The sequence below is a fragment of the Lissotriton vulgaris genome, chromosome 5 (assembly GCF_964263255.1).
Source record: "Lissotriton vulgaris chromosome 5, aLisVul1.2, whole genome shotgun sequence".
Lineage (NCBI taxonomy): Eukaryota > Metazoa > Chordata > Amphibia > Caudata > Salamandridae > Lissotriton > Lissotriton vulgaris.
The window spans coordinates 1,501,134,964-1,501,154,164 of record NC_141693.1 but is presented as its reverse complement, the minus strand read 5'-3'; the positions used below and the strand labels follow the sequence as shown (position 1 = coordinate 1,501,154,164).

The 19,201-nt window shown below is 44.0% G+C and overlaps 1 protein-coding gene across 1 annotated transcript in view; it reads left to right on the top strand.

Annotated features, from left to right (window-relative positions):
- The first annotated feature begins 6,632 nt into the window (after positions 1–6,632).
- The window catches only part of LOC147712854 (acidic mammalian chitinase-like), a 325,733-nt gene continuing 313,164 nt past the window's right edge, over positions 6,633–19,201 (top strand). The window contains exons 1-2 of the mRNA XM_086919719.1: positions 6,633–6,738; positions 9,505–9,706. Of these exons, the coding sequence (XP_086775845.1) occupies positions 6,633–6,738; positions 9,505–9,706 (308 nt within the window). The remainder of the gene's footprint in view (positions 6,739–9,504; positions 9,707–19,201) is intronic.

Sequence of the window (19,201 nt, the reverse complement as noted above, 5' to 3'; positions counted from 1 at the left end):
AGAGGGTTTCAAGGCGCTTAGGAAGGGGAGGAGGATTACTTGTCAAATATCCACGTTTTAAGTTGCTTTCTGAATGCTAGGTGGTTCTGGGTAAGGCGAAGGTAAGCGGGGAGTGAGTTCCATGTTTTAGCAGCCAGGTATGAAAAGGATCTGCCTCCCATGGTGGTCTTGTTGATGCGAGGTACAGTGGCGAGGGCTTGGCTGGAAGAGCGTAGTTGGCGGGAGGGGGTGTAGAAGGACAGTCGTGAGTTGAGGCATTCTGGACCGATGTCGTAGAGTGATTTGTGTGCGTGGGTAAGCAGTCGGCAAGTGATCCTCTTATTGACGGGTAGCCAGTGGAGGTCTTTAAGGTGACCAGAGATGTGTTCGTTGCGTGGGATGTCTAATATGAGTCTGGCTGGGGCGTTTTGGATACGTTGGAGTTTCTTCTGGAGTTTTGCGGTAGTACCTGCGTAGAGGGTGTTTCCGTAGTCCAGTCGGCTCGTGACCAGAGTGTGGGTGACTGTTTTCCTTGTGTCGGAGGGGATCCAGCGAAATGTTTTTCTGAGCATGCGAAGAATGTTGAAGCAGGAAGAGGATACGGCGCTGACTTGTCTGTTCATTGAGAGTGAAGAATCCAGGATGATGCCTAGGTTCCGTGCGTGGTCTGTCGGGATGGGTGCTTTTCCGAGGGCTTCCGGCCACCAGGAGTCGTCCCATGCAGAGGGGGATGTACCTAAGATAAGGACTTCTGTTTTGTCTGAGTTCAGTTTTAGACGGCTTTGTTTCATCCATTCGGCAACTTCTTTCATTCCTTCGTGTAGGTTAGTTTTGGCGGTGCTGGGGTCATTGGTGAGAGAAAGGATCAGTTGAGTGTCATCCGCGTAAGAGATGATGTTGAGGTTGTGTTGGCGTGCAATGGCCGCGAGGGGGCTCATGTATACGTTGAAGAGGGTGGGGCTGAGTGAGGATCCTTGTGGTACGCCGCAGATGACTTCAGAGGCCTCGGACTTGAATGGTGGAAGGCGGACTCTCTGGGTTCTTCCGGTGAGGAACGAGGTGATCCATTCAAGTGCTTTTCCTTGGATTCCGATGTTATTGAGGCGTTGTAAAAGGGTTTTGTGGCAGGCTGTGTTGAATGCTGCAGAGAGGTCAAGGAGGATGAGGGCGACTGTGTCTCCATTGTCCAGTAGAGTTCGAATGTCGTCTGTTGCTGCGATGAGGGCGGTCTCAGTGCTGTGTTTTGCTCGGAAGCCAGATTGTGAGGGGTCGAGGGATTTGTTGGCTTCGAGGAAGGCGGCGAGCTGGTTGTTGACAGCTTTCTCGATGACTTTGGCCGGGAATGGAAGAAGCGAGATGGGGCGGTAATTTTTGAGTTCGGTGGGGTCCGCTGTGGGTTTTTTCAGAAGGGCGGTGAGTTCAGCGTGTTTCCAGTCTTCCGGGAAGGTGGCGGAGTTGAAGGAGCAGTTGATGACGTCTCGGAGGTGCGGTGCTATGACGGAGTCTGCTTTGTTGAAGATGTGGTGAGGACATGGGTCTGTGGGGGATCCTGAGTGGATGGAATTCATCAGTCAGATGGTGTCCTCAGTGGAGATTGGGTTCCAGTCGTTAAGGGTGTTCACGGGGGGAAGATGATCAGCAAATGGTAGGGTGGGTTGGTTTCCGGGTTGGTTGTCAAAGCTGTTGTGGATGTCTGCAATCTTGTTGTGGAAAAATGAGGCTAGGGAGTCGCAGAGGGTTTGAGAGGGGGTGATGTCGTTGGAGTTGGCCGAGGGATTGGAAAATTCCTTGACGATGTTGAAAAGTTCCTTGCTGTTGTGAGCGTTGTTGTCAAGTCGATCCTTGAATGCTGTTTTCTTGGCTTTTCGGATTAGTTGGTGGTGAATGCGGGTGGCGTTTTTGAAGGCGTCCTTGGTGCTGGTGGTTGGGTCTTTTTTCCAGGCCTTTTCAAGGGAGCGGCAGAGTTTCTTGGCCTTCTTGAGATCATCGTTGAACCATGAGGCCTTCTTGCTGCCAGGTTTGTTTTGACGTTTTTTCAGTGGTGCTAAGGTGTCAGCGGTGTTGGATAACCATAGGGTGAGGTTGGCGGCGGCTTCGTTAGCGTTAGAAGAGAGGGCTGGGGTGTTTTGAAGGAGCGATGCGGAGATTTGGTCCGTGGTGATTTTGTTCCAGTTTCTTTGCAGGGTAGGTTGGAGGTGGATGCTGGGTTTTGGTTTGTTGTAGGTGAAGTGAACGCATCTGTGGTCAGTCCAGAGGAGGTCAGTGGTGTGGCTGAAGGAGACATGGTTGCTGTATGTGAAGATGGGGTCGAGTGTGTGACCTGCGATGTGGGTGGGGAAGTGACTAGTTGTTTAAGTCCGAGGTTGGCGAGGTTGTCCACGAGGATGGCGGTGTTGCGGTCGTTGATCTTTTCGAGGTGAAAGTTGAGGTCTCCCAGAAGGATGTAGTCTTTGGAGGGGAGTGCGTGTGGGGTGATGAAGTCCGTGATGTCTTCACTGAATTTTGCGCGGTGTCCTGGTGGTCTGTAGAGGAGGGTGCCTCTGAGTGTGGTTTTGGGGTCGATGTGGATCTGGAAGTGAAGGTGTTCGGAGTTGGCGAGGTTGGCGTCAGAGCTGGTTGAGATGCGGATTGATTTCTTATGGACGATAGCGATTCCTCCTCCTGTGTGGCTGGTACACGGTCTTTGCGAGTGATCTTATAGTCTTCAGGGATGGCAATGGTGATGTCTGGTGCGGAGGATGCATTCATCCACGTTTCCGTAAGGAAGGCGATGTCCGGAGAAATGGTGTCTAGTAGGTTCCATAGGTCAATGGCGTGCCTGTGGACTGATCGGGTGTTGAGAAGGATGCATTGTAGGTGGTTGGGGTCGGGAATCTGTGGTGTGGTCGTAGCGGAGATGTTGACGGTGCCGCTGAATTTGCAGGAGAAGCAGGAGAAAGGTCCATGGGTTTGTCCAGGGACGGCTTGGACGCAGTTGGGAGCGCGGCCGGGGTTAAGGGCTAGGAGGGTGGCGGCATCGTAGGTAATGCGGGGGGGCTGGGAGAGACGGGGGCCAGGGGGTCTGGCGCTGGGCGCGGTCCAGGCGCGGACGGGCGTAGACGGGCTTACCTTTGGCGCACCTTCGGCGCGAATTGGGCGCGGTCGCTGCGCGTAAACGCTGCGCGCGGGAACTCCTGTCATATATGGGTGGTGGAGGGGGAGGGGCGAGGGCGTCTCAGCTGGGAGGCGGGGCGGGCTATAGATGACCACAACAACAACACCAACAAAATGGAGGCGGAGGGGGGAGCACAGCGGAAACGCGCTAAAACAGAAAAAGCGGCGCTTTTAAATTGTAAAGTGCAAAATTATCAGAGCGGCAGCTAGGCAGCTAGGCACACAGCAGGCAGCAATTATTAGGCAGAAATATAAACAAATCAAAGCAGCAACGATACCGAGTGACACAGCAGGAGGACACTGGGGAGCGACCACTCAGCCCAAGGGAGAGGAGCGAGTCACGGCGCTTTCCGGTGGTGGAGCGCTGTAATGGTCAGTGGGAGGGCGTCTCAGCTGGGAGGCGGGGCGGGCTATAGATGACCACAACAACAACACCAACAAAATGGAGGCGGAGGGGGGAGCACAGCGGAAACGCGCTAAAACAGAAAAAGCGGCGCTTTTAAATTGTAAAGTGCAAAATTATCAGAGCGGCAGCTAGGCAGCTAGGCACACAGCAGGCAGCAATTATTAGGCAGAAATATAAACAAATCAAAGCAGCAACGATACCGAGTGACACAGCAGGAGGACACTGGGGAGCGACCACTCAGCCCAAGGGAGAGGAGCGAGTCACGGCGCTTTCCGGTGGTGGAGCGCTGTAATGGTCAGTGGGAGGGCGTCTCAGCTGGGAGGCGGGGCGGGCTATAGATGACCACAACAACAACACCAACAAAATGGAGGCGGAGGGGGGAGCACAGCGGAAACGCGCTAAAACAGAAAAAGCGGCGCTTTTAAATTGTAAAGTGCAAAATTATCAGAGCGGCAGCTAGGCAGCTAGGCACACAGCAGGCAGCAATTATTAGGCAGAAATATAAACAAATCAAAGCAGCAACGATACCGAGTGACACAGCAGGAGGACACTGGGGAGCGACCACTCAGCACAAGGGAGAGGAGCGAGTCGATGGGACTAACCTTTTTTCAGATATACCTGATATGATTAGACGAATAGTTAACTTACAAGATGAAACATTGCGTTTACGAAAGGAGCAAGAATTAGTTACAAAAGGTAAAATTGTAGAAACCGAAAAGTCTCAGACAGAGAAAGCAGATGTTTTGGTGGATGCGAACAAACCCAGTAGTAGTGAAATTACTATGAAATATAATAAAATTGTAGTGCCCCAATATCCTGTAGTTTCTGATATCACAACCCTTCTCACTAAGGTTCCTCCCACTACCACTACATTTTCGGTGATTGACTTAAAGAACGCATTTTTCTCAATACCCATTCAGCCAGACAGCCATTATCTTTTCTGATTTACATTGAAAAATAGATCCTTCCGGTTCTGTAGAGCTCCACAGGGCTATACTGAGAGTCCTAGCAATTACAGTCAAGCATTAAAAAGACAACTTGATTCCTTTCCTGTACCAAAAGGGGTGGTCCTTATCCAATATGTCTATGACATCTTTTTAGCTGCAGATATCCCTGAGCAGTGTGAAGAAGCAACACTGTTATTGTTATCATTTCTTGTATCACATAATCACAAGGTTTCTAGAAAGAAATTGCAATTTTGTAGACAGCAGGTTACCTATATAGGTCACCTCCTGTCTCAGGAGGGACGTGCACTCACACCAGATTGCATTCAGACCATTTTTGATACTCCTGTACCCATTCTCAGAAGGGTGTCTGTGCACTGATTGGACTTACTTCTTTTTGTAGGCAGTGGATCCCCAGTTTTTTGCATATTATTAAATATTTGTCGGCCCTTTTGACTAAAGACACTTCGATGCCCCTCCCATGGACTACTGAATGTCCGAATGCCTTCCAACAGATACGCCAAGCTCTTTGTTCTGCACCAGTATTAGGAACTCCAGACTACACTAAGACTTTCACACTCTATGTACACGAGAGGGAAGGTTGTGCACTCCTGGTTTTAACACAGATGTACGGTGATAAACAACGTCCTTGAGCATATTTCTCATCTGTCCTTAACCCAGTCACTCGCGTGCTGCAGTGGCAGCAACGGCTGTATCTATACTTCAGAGTGAAGGAATAGTTTTGTCACACAAACTGCTTGTATTAGTACCCCATTCAGTTGGTAAATCAAACGAAAACTTAGCATTTGACAATGCACAAGTGTCCCAGCCAAGGTGTCATGTAGCCCATAGGGACATTGCCATTTTTCACTAACTTAGCATGAGCATGTTACAGATTGCCTGCTGATTTGTACACATTTACATATGTCTTTATTTTTTGCAATCAATTTAATGGCTGCTTTCACAGAGAATTCATTTCTGTGTTCGCTCTCTGCATGTTCCTAGGATTTTGACTGAACATTATGTGCAAGGTCGAACAACAATGCCTCTTGTTATTTTGTTCAGGCCAGTCCTTAGCTCTTAAACAAAACATACTGATGCAGCTGTTGTTTGGACAGCGTACTTAGGTGTTTAGTGGGGTACATGAATAGGTGACACACACTTGGAGAGGGACCTTTACAGGGAGAAGAGTGAGACAGCACATATGATGTAGATCTACATTTAAAGGCTAAGGTATGGGGTCTGCGCTGACAAAGCCCATAGATCTTCTATTATATAATAATACTCATTCTTAGCAAGGGGAGATGTTAGGCACTATTGTCTTTTCTCCATTGTCTTTTGTATGATGACATCTCCCTTCATCATATATGGACTAGCTGCTATTCTGATTGCATTTGTATTATGCATTTTCCTGCTTGTTGTGGCACGTATACTGCATGTTAGGGCACATTAGTTAAAATAAATATTTTAAACTGATTTTTGTCTCTGTCATATCTTTTTGTGGAAAAGTACAAGAGAGTGAGCAAAAGGGTGTGTCTTGTTACTGCGATTCCTGAAAGATCTGGGAGTATTGTGTTCTGGGGTGTCTAATCATGTGTTTCTCTGTGAGTGAGTAGGAGAGCAAGTGAGACACTATAGCTAGTCAGTCCTGGGTTTGTGGGTACTAAGGTGGTAGGAAGACCCAGTCCCATATTCCTGCACATGGTTCTGTATTTGTGCAGAATCCCTGCAACAAAGGAATGTTCTAACACAGCGACAATCTTGACACATACGTGCCCTGCAGGTGCAGTATTAGTTACTATTTCAAGGATAATAAATGTTGCACCAGTTGTCAACCCTTTAACATCTTGACGGGCTTAAATGAAACCCAATATCAGCCGATAACAGCTCAAAAGGGAATGATTGACAACCTGTCATCCATCTTGGAGGCTAAGATGAAGGCCATTTGTTTGCCTCTTGTATTCAAGGAGGCATACTTCATCTTCCAAATCCAATGTGTCTTCTCGTCTTTGGTGGAGAGATATTATATATTTTAGCGTATATCCATTATATTGTCTTCTTTTATTCTACACAGCAGGGAATTGTTTGTGATCCACATAAGGAGAAATAAAGCTGTATTTAAATACTTTTAGAATACAGCAACATACAATATGACTATTGAATGTAGACAGATGGACAGGGTTGTCAACACAACTTTGATTTTGTTTTATCTCTTTCTTTTTGCAGGTTTGGCCTTATTTCTCCAGGTGGAGCTGGGTGAGATATATTTTATCTTATTTTATCTTTAAAATAACTGTTATACATATGGAACCGGCTTCTGTGTGTGTGTGTGTGTGTGGGTGGGTGCATGTGTGTGTGTGAGATATATCTGTGTGTCTTTATGTGCATTGGAGACTAGACACCCTAACGCCTGTGGCAGGGGTTGCCTACAAAGATGGTGGGTGACTAAGTAGGTTGTGCAAAGAAATGGTGGTTGAGTGTGTGGTCAAGGCTAAGAGTGGCTAACTCATGTAGCTAAAAAGCACCCTCAGTCATCTGTGAGAAAATTGCAACAACATTGCAGTAGTGAAGTAACATCTGTTAAAATGAAGTTTTCAAATCTAGACTAGCATGTCTTCATCACAAATAGAAATCATGATGCACGACTCAGGGACCTGGCCCTCAGCTTCAGTACTTTAAAACCATGGCAGGTATCGCTATTGATTTAGTAATGTGCAGGAAGGGTCGGCCTTGAACTATATAGTGATGCCTAGCCTGATTTTATCGTCGATTGAGAAGTGTTGGTAAATTGAAACACCAGAAAGGCTGTAGTAGAGTCACGAGCAAAACTGATAGTAGGATGTGTGCTTCAAAAAATTGCTAAAATCCATTACTGCTCTTAACAAGAAACTCTGCAGGTGAAAATGTCTGTCGTGCGATTGATTTGTGTAAAATAACTACTGCATGTAGTAGTAACTTTACAGTTTTTTGCTACTCACCCCTTCCTTCAAAATGTAAAATTACTACCAGCTCTACACAAAACAGAAGGGTGGGGCTGCTAGAGCCGGATTTAATGGTGTAATAGTACTGCTGGTCTCTTTACACATGTAGGCGGAATTCTCTGCCAATGGGACCTATGTCTCTCTATAGGGAAAAATAATAAGATTTAACAATTATTATAGAAAATATTTTAAATATTTTAATGTAAAACAAAAATGTAAAATAACTTAAAATATCTATTATTAACAATGATCTCAACAGAAAAAACATTACATTAAATGTTTAATACGTAGTAGAATATGGAAATATATCAATTCAATTGATAATTAATATTTGGAAAAAAATGTAAATCCCATCCCCTCTATGATTTTTATATGTAGTTAATATTTAGTCAAATGGCTAAAACATATTTAACTAAGTTTAACGTTTAGTAAGAGCTTGTAAGTTTTATTTAGTTAGTTTAGGTAGACACCTAATCGAATTTTGGGAGACAACAATCTCCTGCATTGGGCGTAGACCGGATTTAGACCCGGATACAGTACTGAGATGGTTCTTTTACTGGCTATGGAAGATCTCTTGATCAAGTCAGCTGCGCTCATTCTCCTTGATTTGAGTGCAGCTTCCATTACTATTCTCAAACATAATTCAAATTTATAAGTATAAAATAGATGTGTTATACTGTGGGACTTCTATCCATCAAAGCAACAACACTCAATAGCCCTCTCTCCTGCTCAACCCTAGTTAAGAACAAGAAACAGGAAAGAAACAGAATAGGGACAATATACGGTATCCACTCATGTGACAGTTCAGAAGAAATACAGCATTGTGTTTTTATATGGATGTCTGTCTTTCCACTCAGTCAGTGCTGATGAAAGGCCATCTTTTGGTGGCTGGTGCCGTCAAGAAAAAACCTGGCCTGAGCTTTAAATGAATGAAAGACCGTCAAAACGTATTATTGCATTACATTATGTAGATGTGACTTCAGGTAAGAATTTGGCAAACATAAACAATGTGATGGTTTTAGTAGTAAAATCCTTCTTTTCAAGATGACATCTGATTTGACCAAATAATGTCTATAAGCTACTGCTGCTCCTGAAATCAGTGCACCCCACGCGTTGTAATGAGTGAATGACAGGATTATTTAAATGCTGCTCTTATCCATGTACGGATTTGTATATTTACACAATTCAGCACAGGTGAAAGGTAGCCTGATCGGGAAATGCATATTTTTTGGCTTTTTTTTGTTTGATTTCTCCAAAGCGAAATCTTTTTTTCCATGTAGAAACCCTTCGATGCGCGTGCCGGCCAACGGCCGTCGAAAGCACTACCTCGGTAGTGCTGCGCACGTCCGTTGGCCGACACAACCCCGCCCTCTCGTTCAAACCACATGAACTTTGGGGATGATCTATTTCCTTCCCCACTCTGGAAGAGGATTACTCTAGCCCTTTGCTGGAATAAAACTTTGACCATATACAAGGTTGAAAGGAGTTGAGTGGGAGCTTGTGAATGTCTACAAATTTCCAAGTTTTTGAGTATTCACAAAGTTGATAAGCAAACCCACACCCTGTAATGCCCACTGCACACCCTTTGTGTGGCAGTTACTCCTGTGTAATTATCTGCATTAGTGGCAGACAATCCCAGATTTATGGCTGCTGGGTCAGCTTTTATGAATGCATGAAGGCCTTGAATCCTAACATTTGCACAGATTTACCAACACAAATGGTTCTGAGAATCGGACCCATATTGTAGATATATACATGTGTCATTGTAATGTGGTACTGTCCAAAACCGCAGCATCAGAGGGTGAACTCTAAGAAAATATTCTTTGCTTGATAGCTTTTGGACTTTCACAGAAACAGGATGTGTAAAGTAAATGCATCATTGAGCAGGTGCAGATGCACCAGAGGTTCCAGACCTCCATGGCTGAAAAACCCGAGAGGTATAGAATCAACTCCTGCATACCATGTAGGTGTAGGCTAGGATGAGACAGGGCAGACTTTACTGCTATTCTGCCGGAACTAAGCTCTGCTCATTGTCTCATAGGCTCTTCCAACAAACTCATCTGCTACTTCACCAACTGGTCCCAGTATAGACCCGAACCTGCCAAGTACAAGCCAAACAATGTTGACCCCCACCTTTGCACCCACGGAGTCTATGCCTTCGCCACCATGAGTGAACACAAAATTGTGCCTTTCGAGTGGAATGATGATGTTCTCTACGTTGAGTACAATGACCTCAAGAAAGTGTGAGTAACCACCGCAGACAAAAGGATTTATGTCAATATGTCATGTACTATTTTCGAGAATTCTGCTTTACACACGTGCCAGCTGAGCTCTTTCCCTCATTCAATGAAATGAAAGACTGAACTTGTATGTGTGCAATGGGCACACCCTAGACCAAAGAAGATAATGGTAATTTTGAAGGAGACCTAAATCAAAATAAGAATTGCATTTCTATAAAGTACTGTGCAAGAGTTATAATGATGAGCATGAAGGCGTAAGTACACTGCTGAAATTGAAAAAGTGCTAAACCTACGTTTTCCACCAAAAACAGCCTGGGACGTAGATATAAATATTAGAGTGTTCAGGTGTTTAAGGAACACATTTACTCTTGACCAAGTTTATAACTAAACTCTTGTTTTATTCTGAACCGGAAACAACTGCTTGCAAGGTGCCTCACAGATCCATCATCTCACACTTACTGATATATATATATATATATATATATATATATATATATATATATATATATATATATATATATATATATATATATATATATATATATATATTTTCTTTTTTTCACTGAAAAAAACATAGGTTTAAGGCACGTTTTAGTTAGGAATTAGCATTTAAAAAAACCTTAGAAATTCACTAATAAAAACATAGGTTTCTGGGACGTTACAGTTAGTTGGACATTAGACTCATATAAAACAAGAGAAATTCACCTGTTATAGTTAGTTGAGCTAACTTTAATTTGCACACCCGCAATGCACTACTGATGATGTCACATATTACATCACTCATGACATAGTCAGTGACATCTCTGATGACATCACAGATGACATCTCAAATGACATCACTGATGACATCATCCAGTGAATGTGTGTTTCTGTAAAGGTTAAATATGTTTTATATATAGATGCCAAGGTGTGCTGAAGAATTAAAGCTTTTACAAGTGCCTAACAGGATTATTTAGTAAGTGAGTGATTGAACATGTCGTACCGAATGCATGGGTTAGTGACTTAACTGTGTAATAGTCTGTATTAGTCTCTCCGTTGGTGTGTAAGCAACTGCATGGGTTGCTGAATAGCTACATGAGTGTCTATATAGGTTATTGATTTATTGTCTGAGTATCTGTATGGGTCCCTGAGTGTCTGTGTCTCTGTGGGTGGGTGCATGGGGGGGTATATGAGTCTCTGCATATATGCCTGAGTGGGTGATTCAGTGGTTGTATGGATTAAAATGTGCATCTGCGAAGGGCGGTATGGGTGAATTAGTGTGTCTATGGGTGTGTTGGTGAGTGAATAAATGTCTCAGTGGTATATCTGTGAGTAACTACATATGTTTTAAGGCAGTAGATGTGAGTGTTGGAGTATATTAATGACTGTACATGAGAGTAAGTAATTTGAAGAGTGAGTGTATAAATAAGTGCCTGCTTCTATCAGTGATTGTATAAGACAGTAAATATGTGTTAGTATCTGTATAAATAAGTGATGTGGTATGTCTAAAAATAACGAAATTGGTGTGTGTATAACTCTATACATGACTAAATGGGAATGTGATTGATTCTTTGCTTTACTGATTGGGTGTGTGAGTAACTCTATGGATGAGTGGCAGAGTGTGACTGCATGTATAGATGTTTGAGTGCATATTATAGTCCTGTATTGATGAGTAACTACAAGTATAAATGACTGGATGTGTGTGCAGACCTAGAAAATAGTGAGTGCTATGTAGTATATGGCATTCCTCTGTGTACGGTTTCAAAAACAGTAGTCAGCATTTTAGAATGGGTGTATCAAAGTTTATGTTAGAGCATCAGTATGTGCATCAGATTGTCACGTGGATGATGTCATGAGTGATGTCATTTAAGATGTCATCAGTGATGTCACTGACCATGTCATGAGTGATGTAATATGTGACATCATCAGCAGTGCATTGCGGGCGCGCAAGTTATAGTTAGCTCAACTAACTATAACAGGTGAATTGCTCTGCTTTTATATGAGTTAAATGTCCAACCTGCTATAACGTCCCTGAAACCTATATTTTTTTAGTGAATTGCTAACGTTTTTTAAATGCTAATTCCTAACTATAACGTGCCTGAAACCTACAGTTTTTTCAGTGAATTTCAAAGGTTTTTTAAATGTTAATTTCATATTTTAATGCTACTAAAATATTTTGGAACTCTATTATACTTGTTTTTTTAAATATCAAAATTATGTAATGTTTTATATCTTCCCAAAAAAATACTTATATATATTTTTTTCTGGAGAAAACTGCACTATCATACCAGTAGCGTACCAAGCTCCATCACCATGCGAACCCCACCCATTTTACTCATTCTCTCTACAGCGTTTGATGAGAGACACCTCTTCTGCTTACAGAGCTTTTTTAAAAAGTTTTTTTTGTGTACACATATCTTATACTACACACAACATGCAACGATCATCTTGATCAATATTCATGGTCTGTACATTAGACTACCACATGTGATCGACATGCATCTCAAATGATACATCAAAAAACAAATATGTGTTACAAGATGCCCATGCTGTGTGTGTACACATTATTGTGCTCCCTTTCGGCCTGGGTATTTGTGGCTCTAAGAAGTATCAGGAGCCACGAGCAGAGTGCACATCCTAGAACACATGTGACAAACAGTAAACAGCAATGTGTAGATTTCTTTTGCTGTACGCTCTGTTGACAGGCTTTAGCAATATACTAGTGTGTTATATGTGAGACTTTCACATTCACCATGTATTCCTTGACTGTAATAAGTGTTATCACTGTGTATGACGTAGCCTCACTGCTGATCCTCCCTCCATCCGACCACATTCACATGTGTACGCTTTGTGATAGCAACACTTTTAATATTACAACACACCATTGACATACATGTCTGCGCATATCCACAACCTTGACGACATGTGATGTTAACCATTTAATCTTTTCAAACACCATCTCATAAGCGATAGTTGCCGCCCTCCCGACACATGCTACACTAATGTAAATTGCACACTCTGTGAGGTCAAACCTACAAAAGAAACACACATATATACACTTCCTGCCAGACAGGAATTGAACAACGCCCAGGTCACTGTAATAATTATTCACACCCCTACTCTAGCCTGGGGTACGCAAGCCCAGCCCATTTTGCTTACGTATAAATAGGATAACCACAACATGTTCCTCTTCTTCCACACTGCCTCAGATGATATGGCCGCATCCACCTCGCATATCACAATGCACAATTAAAAAAAAGGGATCCATGAGGTGTACACCATCCTGGCAAACAACACGGGCTCTAAATTGTGAGCCCTACTGCCTGTCGTCTTCGCAAGGGATCCATGAGCTGTACACCATCCTGTAATCAACACTCCATCTGAATTGTGAGCACTGCTGCCCGTAGTGTTTGCTTACACAACAATGACAGCAGGTAAGCACAATGGCCTCGGTGCACATGGCCTCCAATTGAGCGCGGTGCAGTGGGAGAGGTGGGGTGTATCACCCTGGTTGCGCAGCTGCGAACAAACGATGTTGCTGTTCGTAATGATGTGATCTCTGACCTGATTCAATCTCATCTCTGTCTCATTTTGAAGACCAGTTGGACCGTACTGTAGGCCTGAGCCAGCGGGCAGCGCTACCCTACAGACACCTGCTGACCGAGGTGCTGCGGGAGGGGTGGGATGCATCACCCGGAGTGCGCTTGTGCGAAAAAGCGATGTTGGTGTGCGTAATGATGTGATCTCTGACTTCATTCAGTCACATCCGTCTCATTTTAAGGACCTGCTGGACCATACTGTAGGCCTGTGTCATTGGGCAGCGCTGCCCTACAGACCTGTGGCGTTGGCTTTTAGGGAACTGTAGTGAGCTCGTTACTAAGTGTACATGCACACAGCCTTCCGCCACTGCATTACACGTGCACATTATGCTTCTAGCATGCGCTCTGTTCCTTTCTATATCAACATTTGTATAACGTAGTATTATTTAAGCTTGTGAATTCTCGAGCATTCCAACCCCTCTTTGAACTACGATTACCACTAACAGTTGGTAGATCGTACTTCAAAAACGAAGGATGCACTCAACTCCTGTTTTCTATCAAGCTTGAAATAAACCTTCATTTACCGCCAGACGTTGCCACCATTAAATTATTTGTGCCCTTTTCAGACATTCAATTGATTGGCTGAAGAAGGGCGGAGCGGGAGCTTACCCCGCAATGATGCCCTGGGCATTCTGACGCCTTCCATCGTGGTATCAAGACACCGTTCCCGACCGGAGACCTGGTCTCCTACACTACAAACCTACCCCGGGCTCGGAGCTTTCACCAACACGTCGTGGGACACACCAGTGGTGGCAGGTGAGCAGTGAAGCCTCGGTGCGCAGGGCCTACAATTGAGCACAGTGTGGGGGAAGGGGCTGGGGTGCAGCACCCTGGGTGCACAGGTGCAGGCAAGCGATTTCCCCGTAGCTAATAATGTAGCATCATATTATCAAAGAACAGCAAAAACATTATCACCACTTTAGTGGCAGGAAACTGCTGCTAAAACAGCGACAATGGGCTTGATAATAAGCCCATGCGAATTTCCATAGAAGCCCAGGTTCACACCAGAACCTGGGCATCTATGGGAATTCACAAGGGCATATTATCAAGCCCCTTATCGCCGCTTTAGCTGCAGTTTCCTCCCACTAAAGCGGCAATAATGTTATCACCTTTCCTTGATAATATGACCCCTAATCTCTGGCCTCATATGTTTCATTTTAAAGACTTGCTGGACCACACTCTTTCTCGCGGACCCCAGCGTCCTAGACAAATGGGTGACGGGAGGGTAAACACTAAGGGCTGGATGCAGTAGGCCGACACTCTGTCTCCTCCTCCCTCTCCTCTTTTGACTCTCCCTCCCCTTCTCCCTTCCACCCACTCCCTCTCCCTCCCATTCTCACTATCGTCCTTTCATTCGGACTACCTTTCTTTACCTCTTCCACAAAGCACACATACTTATGTTTCATTTTTGTCTTGCAGTTTTTCTACGCTGCTTCCACTGGAGCCCAACCCACGTTTTTTAATTATACTGTCTACATTTATTTGTGTTTTTAATAAGGGTTACATTTTTTTCAAATAAATAACTGTGTATAGGTCTTCTTTTTCTGACAACACTAGTTTATTGTGAAACTCATCTGTTTATTTATTATTTTTATTTTTATTTATAATTATCATTTTACCTGGTACAGTATATTAAATCTATTGATTCATAAAAGAAGAGTAAACATTTCGACCACAGAATATCATAGTAAAATTAATTACAAATCGCAGAAACAAAATATACTATTCGCAACTTGTTAGAATGAGGATAAAGGATAAGGAGAAAAAGGATAAAGAGACAAGATTAGTCTTAGGGGAGACATTCATAAGTATATGCAAACAAATCAAGGGGTTTGTCTCCAGAAAGCAACGGGAGACAGATGCGGAGCCCCCACTCCCTCATCTTTTTCGCCCTGATTTTATAAAGAGCAGCTTCAATGTTATGAATGCCTAGCAATCTAGCGAGCCACATTTGAAAAGTAGGTGCTGTATTATCCTTCCATCCTGCTGCAACCAGGATCCGAAGAACTGCTAAGCATATAAATACGAGAGCCTCCTTATCCCATTCTAGATCAGGGGTGTTACCAATACCAGCTATCATACGGCAGCGTTCACGCGCAGCGGTCGCGCCCCAGTCGCGCCAAAGATGCGCCAAAGGTAAGCCCGTCTACGCCCGTCTGGGCCTGGACCGCGCCCAGCGCCAGACCCCCTGGTCCTCGCCACACCCTACCCACTAGAGTCACATATGATGCCGCAACTCTCCGCTCCCTCAACCCCGGACGCACACAAGAGTGCTGCGTAGCTACTCCAGGACGTACTCATGGCCCATTCGCCTGCCTCTCCTACAAGTTCAACTGGTCCAGGACTCTCACCACCCCCACCCCCCCACACACATACCTCCGACCCCAACCGCCTAAAGTGCATCCTGCTCAATACCCGCTCGGTCCACAGACACGCAACAGAACTCTGGGACCTAATCGACACAACGTCACCTGACATCGCCTTCCTCACAGAAACATGGATGAACACATCATCAGCACCCGACATCGCCATAGCCATACCGGACGCGTACAAGATTATCCGAAAAGACCGCATCAATCAAACAGGAGGAGGCATCGCCATCATCCACAGAAACACCATCAAAATCACAACCAGCTCCGACGACAATCTTGCAACCGCCGAACACCTCCACTTTCACGGACTTCGTCAGCCCACACGCCCTCGCCTCCGAGAACTATATTCTTCTAGGAGACCTAAATTACCACCTTGGTGTTGCTGTCGTGTCGTGTGGCAGATCCTTCTCCTTCCTGGCTGCCAAGACCTGGAACTCTCTCCCCACCCACCTCCGCCTTACTCAGAACCACATCTCCTTCAGAAAAGAGCTCAAAACCTGGCTATTCGACACATTTTGTACCCCTCCCCCTAGCGCCTTGAGACCCTCTGGGTGAGTAGTGCGCTATACAAATGCCCGAACTTGAACTTGAACCTGAATATCTAGCAGCCCTGGAAACTTCTCTATCTCTGCACAGATTCCCTTCAATTTTTTACATCGAGAGAACATGTGGATTAAGTCAGCCGGTCCCTCCTGGCATCTTGGACACTTATCATCCTCCCTTTTGCCCCATTTAAAAAGCTTGTTCGGGGTAAAATATAGATTAAAGAGGACTTTATATTGTTGTGCCCTCAGGTTGGTAGAGCGAAACACTTTATTCGCAAGCTGGAGAGCTTTATCTAGGTCAAAATCGGGGTCCCCTAATTTTGTCATCCACGATGTTTCAACTTTATCCATATCATCTAGTATTGAGTCGGTTAGAGATTTATAAATTATTTTAATGCAGGCTATGCCTCCGAGCAAGTGCTCGATTATTTTAATTTTCCCGCCTAGATGGATACGTGGCCTCATCCCATTCATTACTAGGTGAGTCTGAAGGTACTTGAAAGTGTGGGTAGAAGGGATACCATATTTAACTTGAATATCAGTAAAAGTAAGTAATTTCCCTGTGCCCTTATCGAAGATGTCACCCATTCTTATGATTCCCTGTTGTTCCCAGATAGCCCCCATCCTATCATTGCTTAATTGGGGGAAAACTTTAGAATCCCATAATAGGGTATAATAGTTTATTTTAGTGATTAGTAATGTTTTCTGGATAGCTTTCCACATTTTCCAAATACCATCCATAATTTTGTATTTAGTTTTATTATAATACCCTCTTTCTGTTTGCCGTAGCAATAACCCTCGAGCATCGGCACCCGCTAATAGTACAAAAGTAGAGGGGGGATATGGAGGCTGAATGTGGTTAGGAGAGGTATCCCATAATATAGCCACATGACTCATAAGGCATGCCCATTGGTAGAATCTAATATTGGGTGCTGCCAAGCCACCTCTCTCTTGCGGAAGTGATAAGTATCTTAGGGACCTTCTGATTTTGCCATAGGACCATAGAAAATTTGAGAATGCTTCTTCTATGCTTGTCATCCACTCCTCACCAACTAAAAGCGGAATTGAGCGGAAGAGATAAAGAATTTTTGGTAGTATAGTCATCTTCAGCACATTAACTCGCCCAATTAAAGAAAGGTGAATAGTATCAATTCTTTTTGATTCCTGCGTAATGGAGGCAACCAATGGAGCAAAATTATCCTCGATTATTGAGTTGACTGCCGGGGTTATCCTGATTCCTAGATAGATTGCAGAGTCGACCCACCTAGTATCCTGTCTTACAATATTGGTAGTGCAAATTATTTGAGTCTTGTTTTCATTAAGACGGTATCCAGAGTAATAGCCAAAATCCCTGGCCATGTCCGTAAGCGCTAATATTGCCAGTTCTGGATTTGAAGTTATAACAGCCAGATCATCAGCATATGCCAAAATATTTGTTTCATAGCCCCTACATACTACTGGATTAATTGCCTTGCATCCTAAAATTCTGCGAATCATGGGGTCTATATATAGGGCGAACAGTATTGGGGAGCATGGGCACCCCTGTCATGTCCCGCGAGATATTAAAATCTCTTCCGAACTTCCCCCCATCATCTGGGGTCGCGATACATCGCTTTCATTGCACCAATTATTTTAGGACCAAAGCCCCTTCGTACCAATATCCCCCACAGAAAACACCAAGTAACACGATCAAACGCCTTCTCAGCGTCGAGAAGAATCATCGCCATCCGATCCCCCCGGGCAGCATGGATATCAAATAAAGTAATTACCTGTCAAACATGGTCCGTTGTTCCCCAACCCGGGATAAACCCATGCTGCCAAGGGGACACCAGACAGGCGATGACCCTTCCCATCCTATTAGCCAGAACTGTGTCGTAGATTTTTGTGTCTGAATTTATGAGGTATATTGGTCGATAGGCTCCGGGTTCATCCTTAGGTTTACCCTTTTTATGGAATACCACGATGTTTGTTTCCTTCCATGAGCTCAGGATATCCATAATATGAATTATTCCATTAAATAAATCCATTAATAAGGGAGTTACGACATCTTGTAGACATTTATACACTTCCAACGGGATGCCGTCTGGTCCTACCGCTTTCCCTATTGCTAGGTCTCCTATGGCCTCTATTACTTCCTCCCTTGATATCTCTTCCTCCAACCCAAGTCTATCTTGTTCAGTCATTTTTGGTCCCAGATCGTCCCAGCTTGTGTTGGAGAAGTCCGACCTTATCTCTTCTTTATACAGTGCCTGATAGTAATTTTTAAAGATTCCTCGGATCTCTTCTGGTTCCGAATAATTCTGGCTTCCCTCACAAATGTTTTTGATGATATTTTGGCTACTCTTTTGTTTAATTCTAAGAGCCAATAATTTAACCGCCTGCTCACCAGTTTCGTACACTGAGCCCCTATCTGTTTGATATTGATCGGCCGCTCTTTGGGATATCAACTGATTTATTTCTGCTTTAATAACCATAACTTTCTGTTGTGTTTCTGTGATCTCCCACCCCATAGCTATATCTCTAACCAATAATTCTTCTGCATCTATTAGCTGAGTCAGGAGAATCTCATTATGAGCTTTGATTTCCTTCCTAAGGCTGGCAGAAAAATAGATGCACTATAGCGATTAATATCGAAGTGACTTTGGGCCCAGTTCTTTAGGTGGTCCACAAATTTACTGTCAGCTAGTAGCTTTCTTTCAAAAGTCCACCTTGATGATGGTCTGGTCAGGGTATCAATATGGTATTGAAGTATCAAAGGGTTATGGTCAGAAATTACCTTGTGTACTTTCTTAATTTCCACCCTATTGGAAACCAAAACTGATACAAGAAAATAATCTAATTTAGAGAACTTTTTAGCCGGACAAGAGAAATATGTATGTCCAGGGTTGTTAGGTTCCTTTTCACCCCAGACATCCTGTAGCCCATGAGTTTTTATTAATGAAATGATAGCACGAAAAACTCTAGGCTTCCGTCCATGATACAGGGTAATTATCCCTGCTTCTG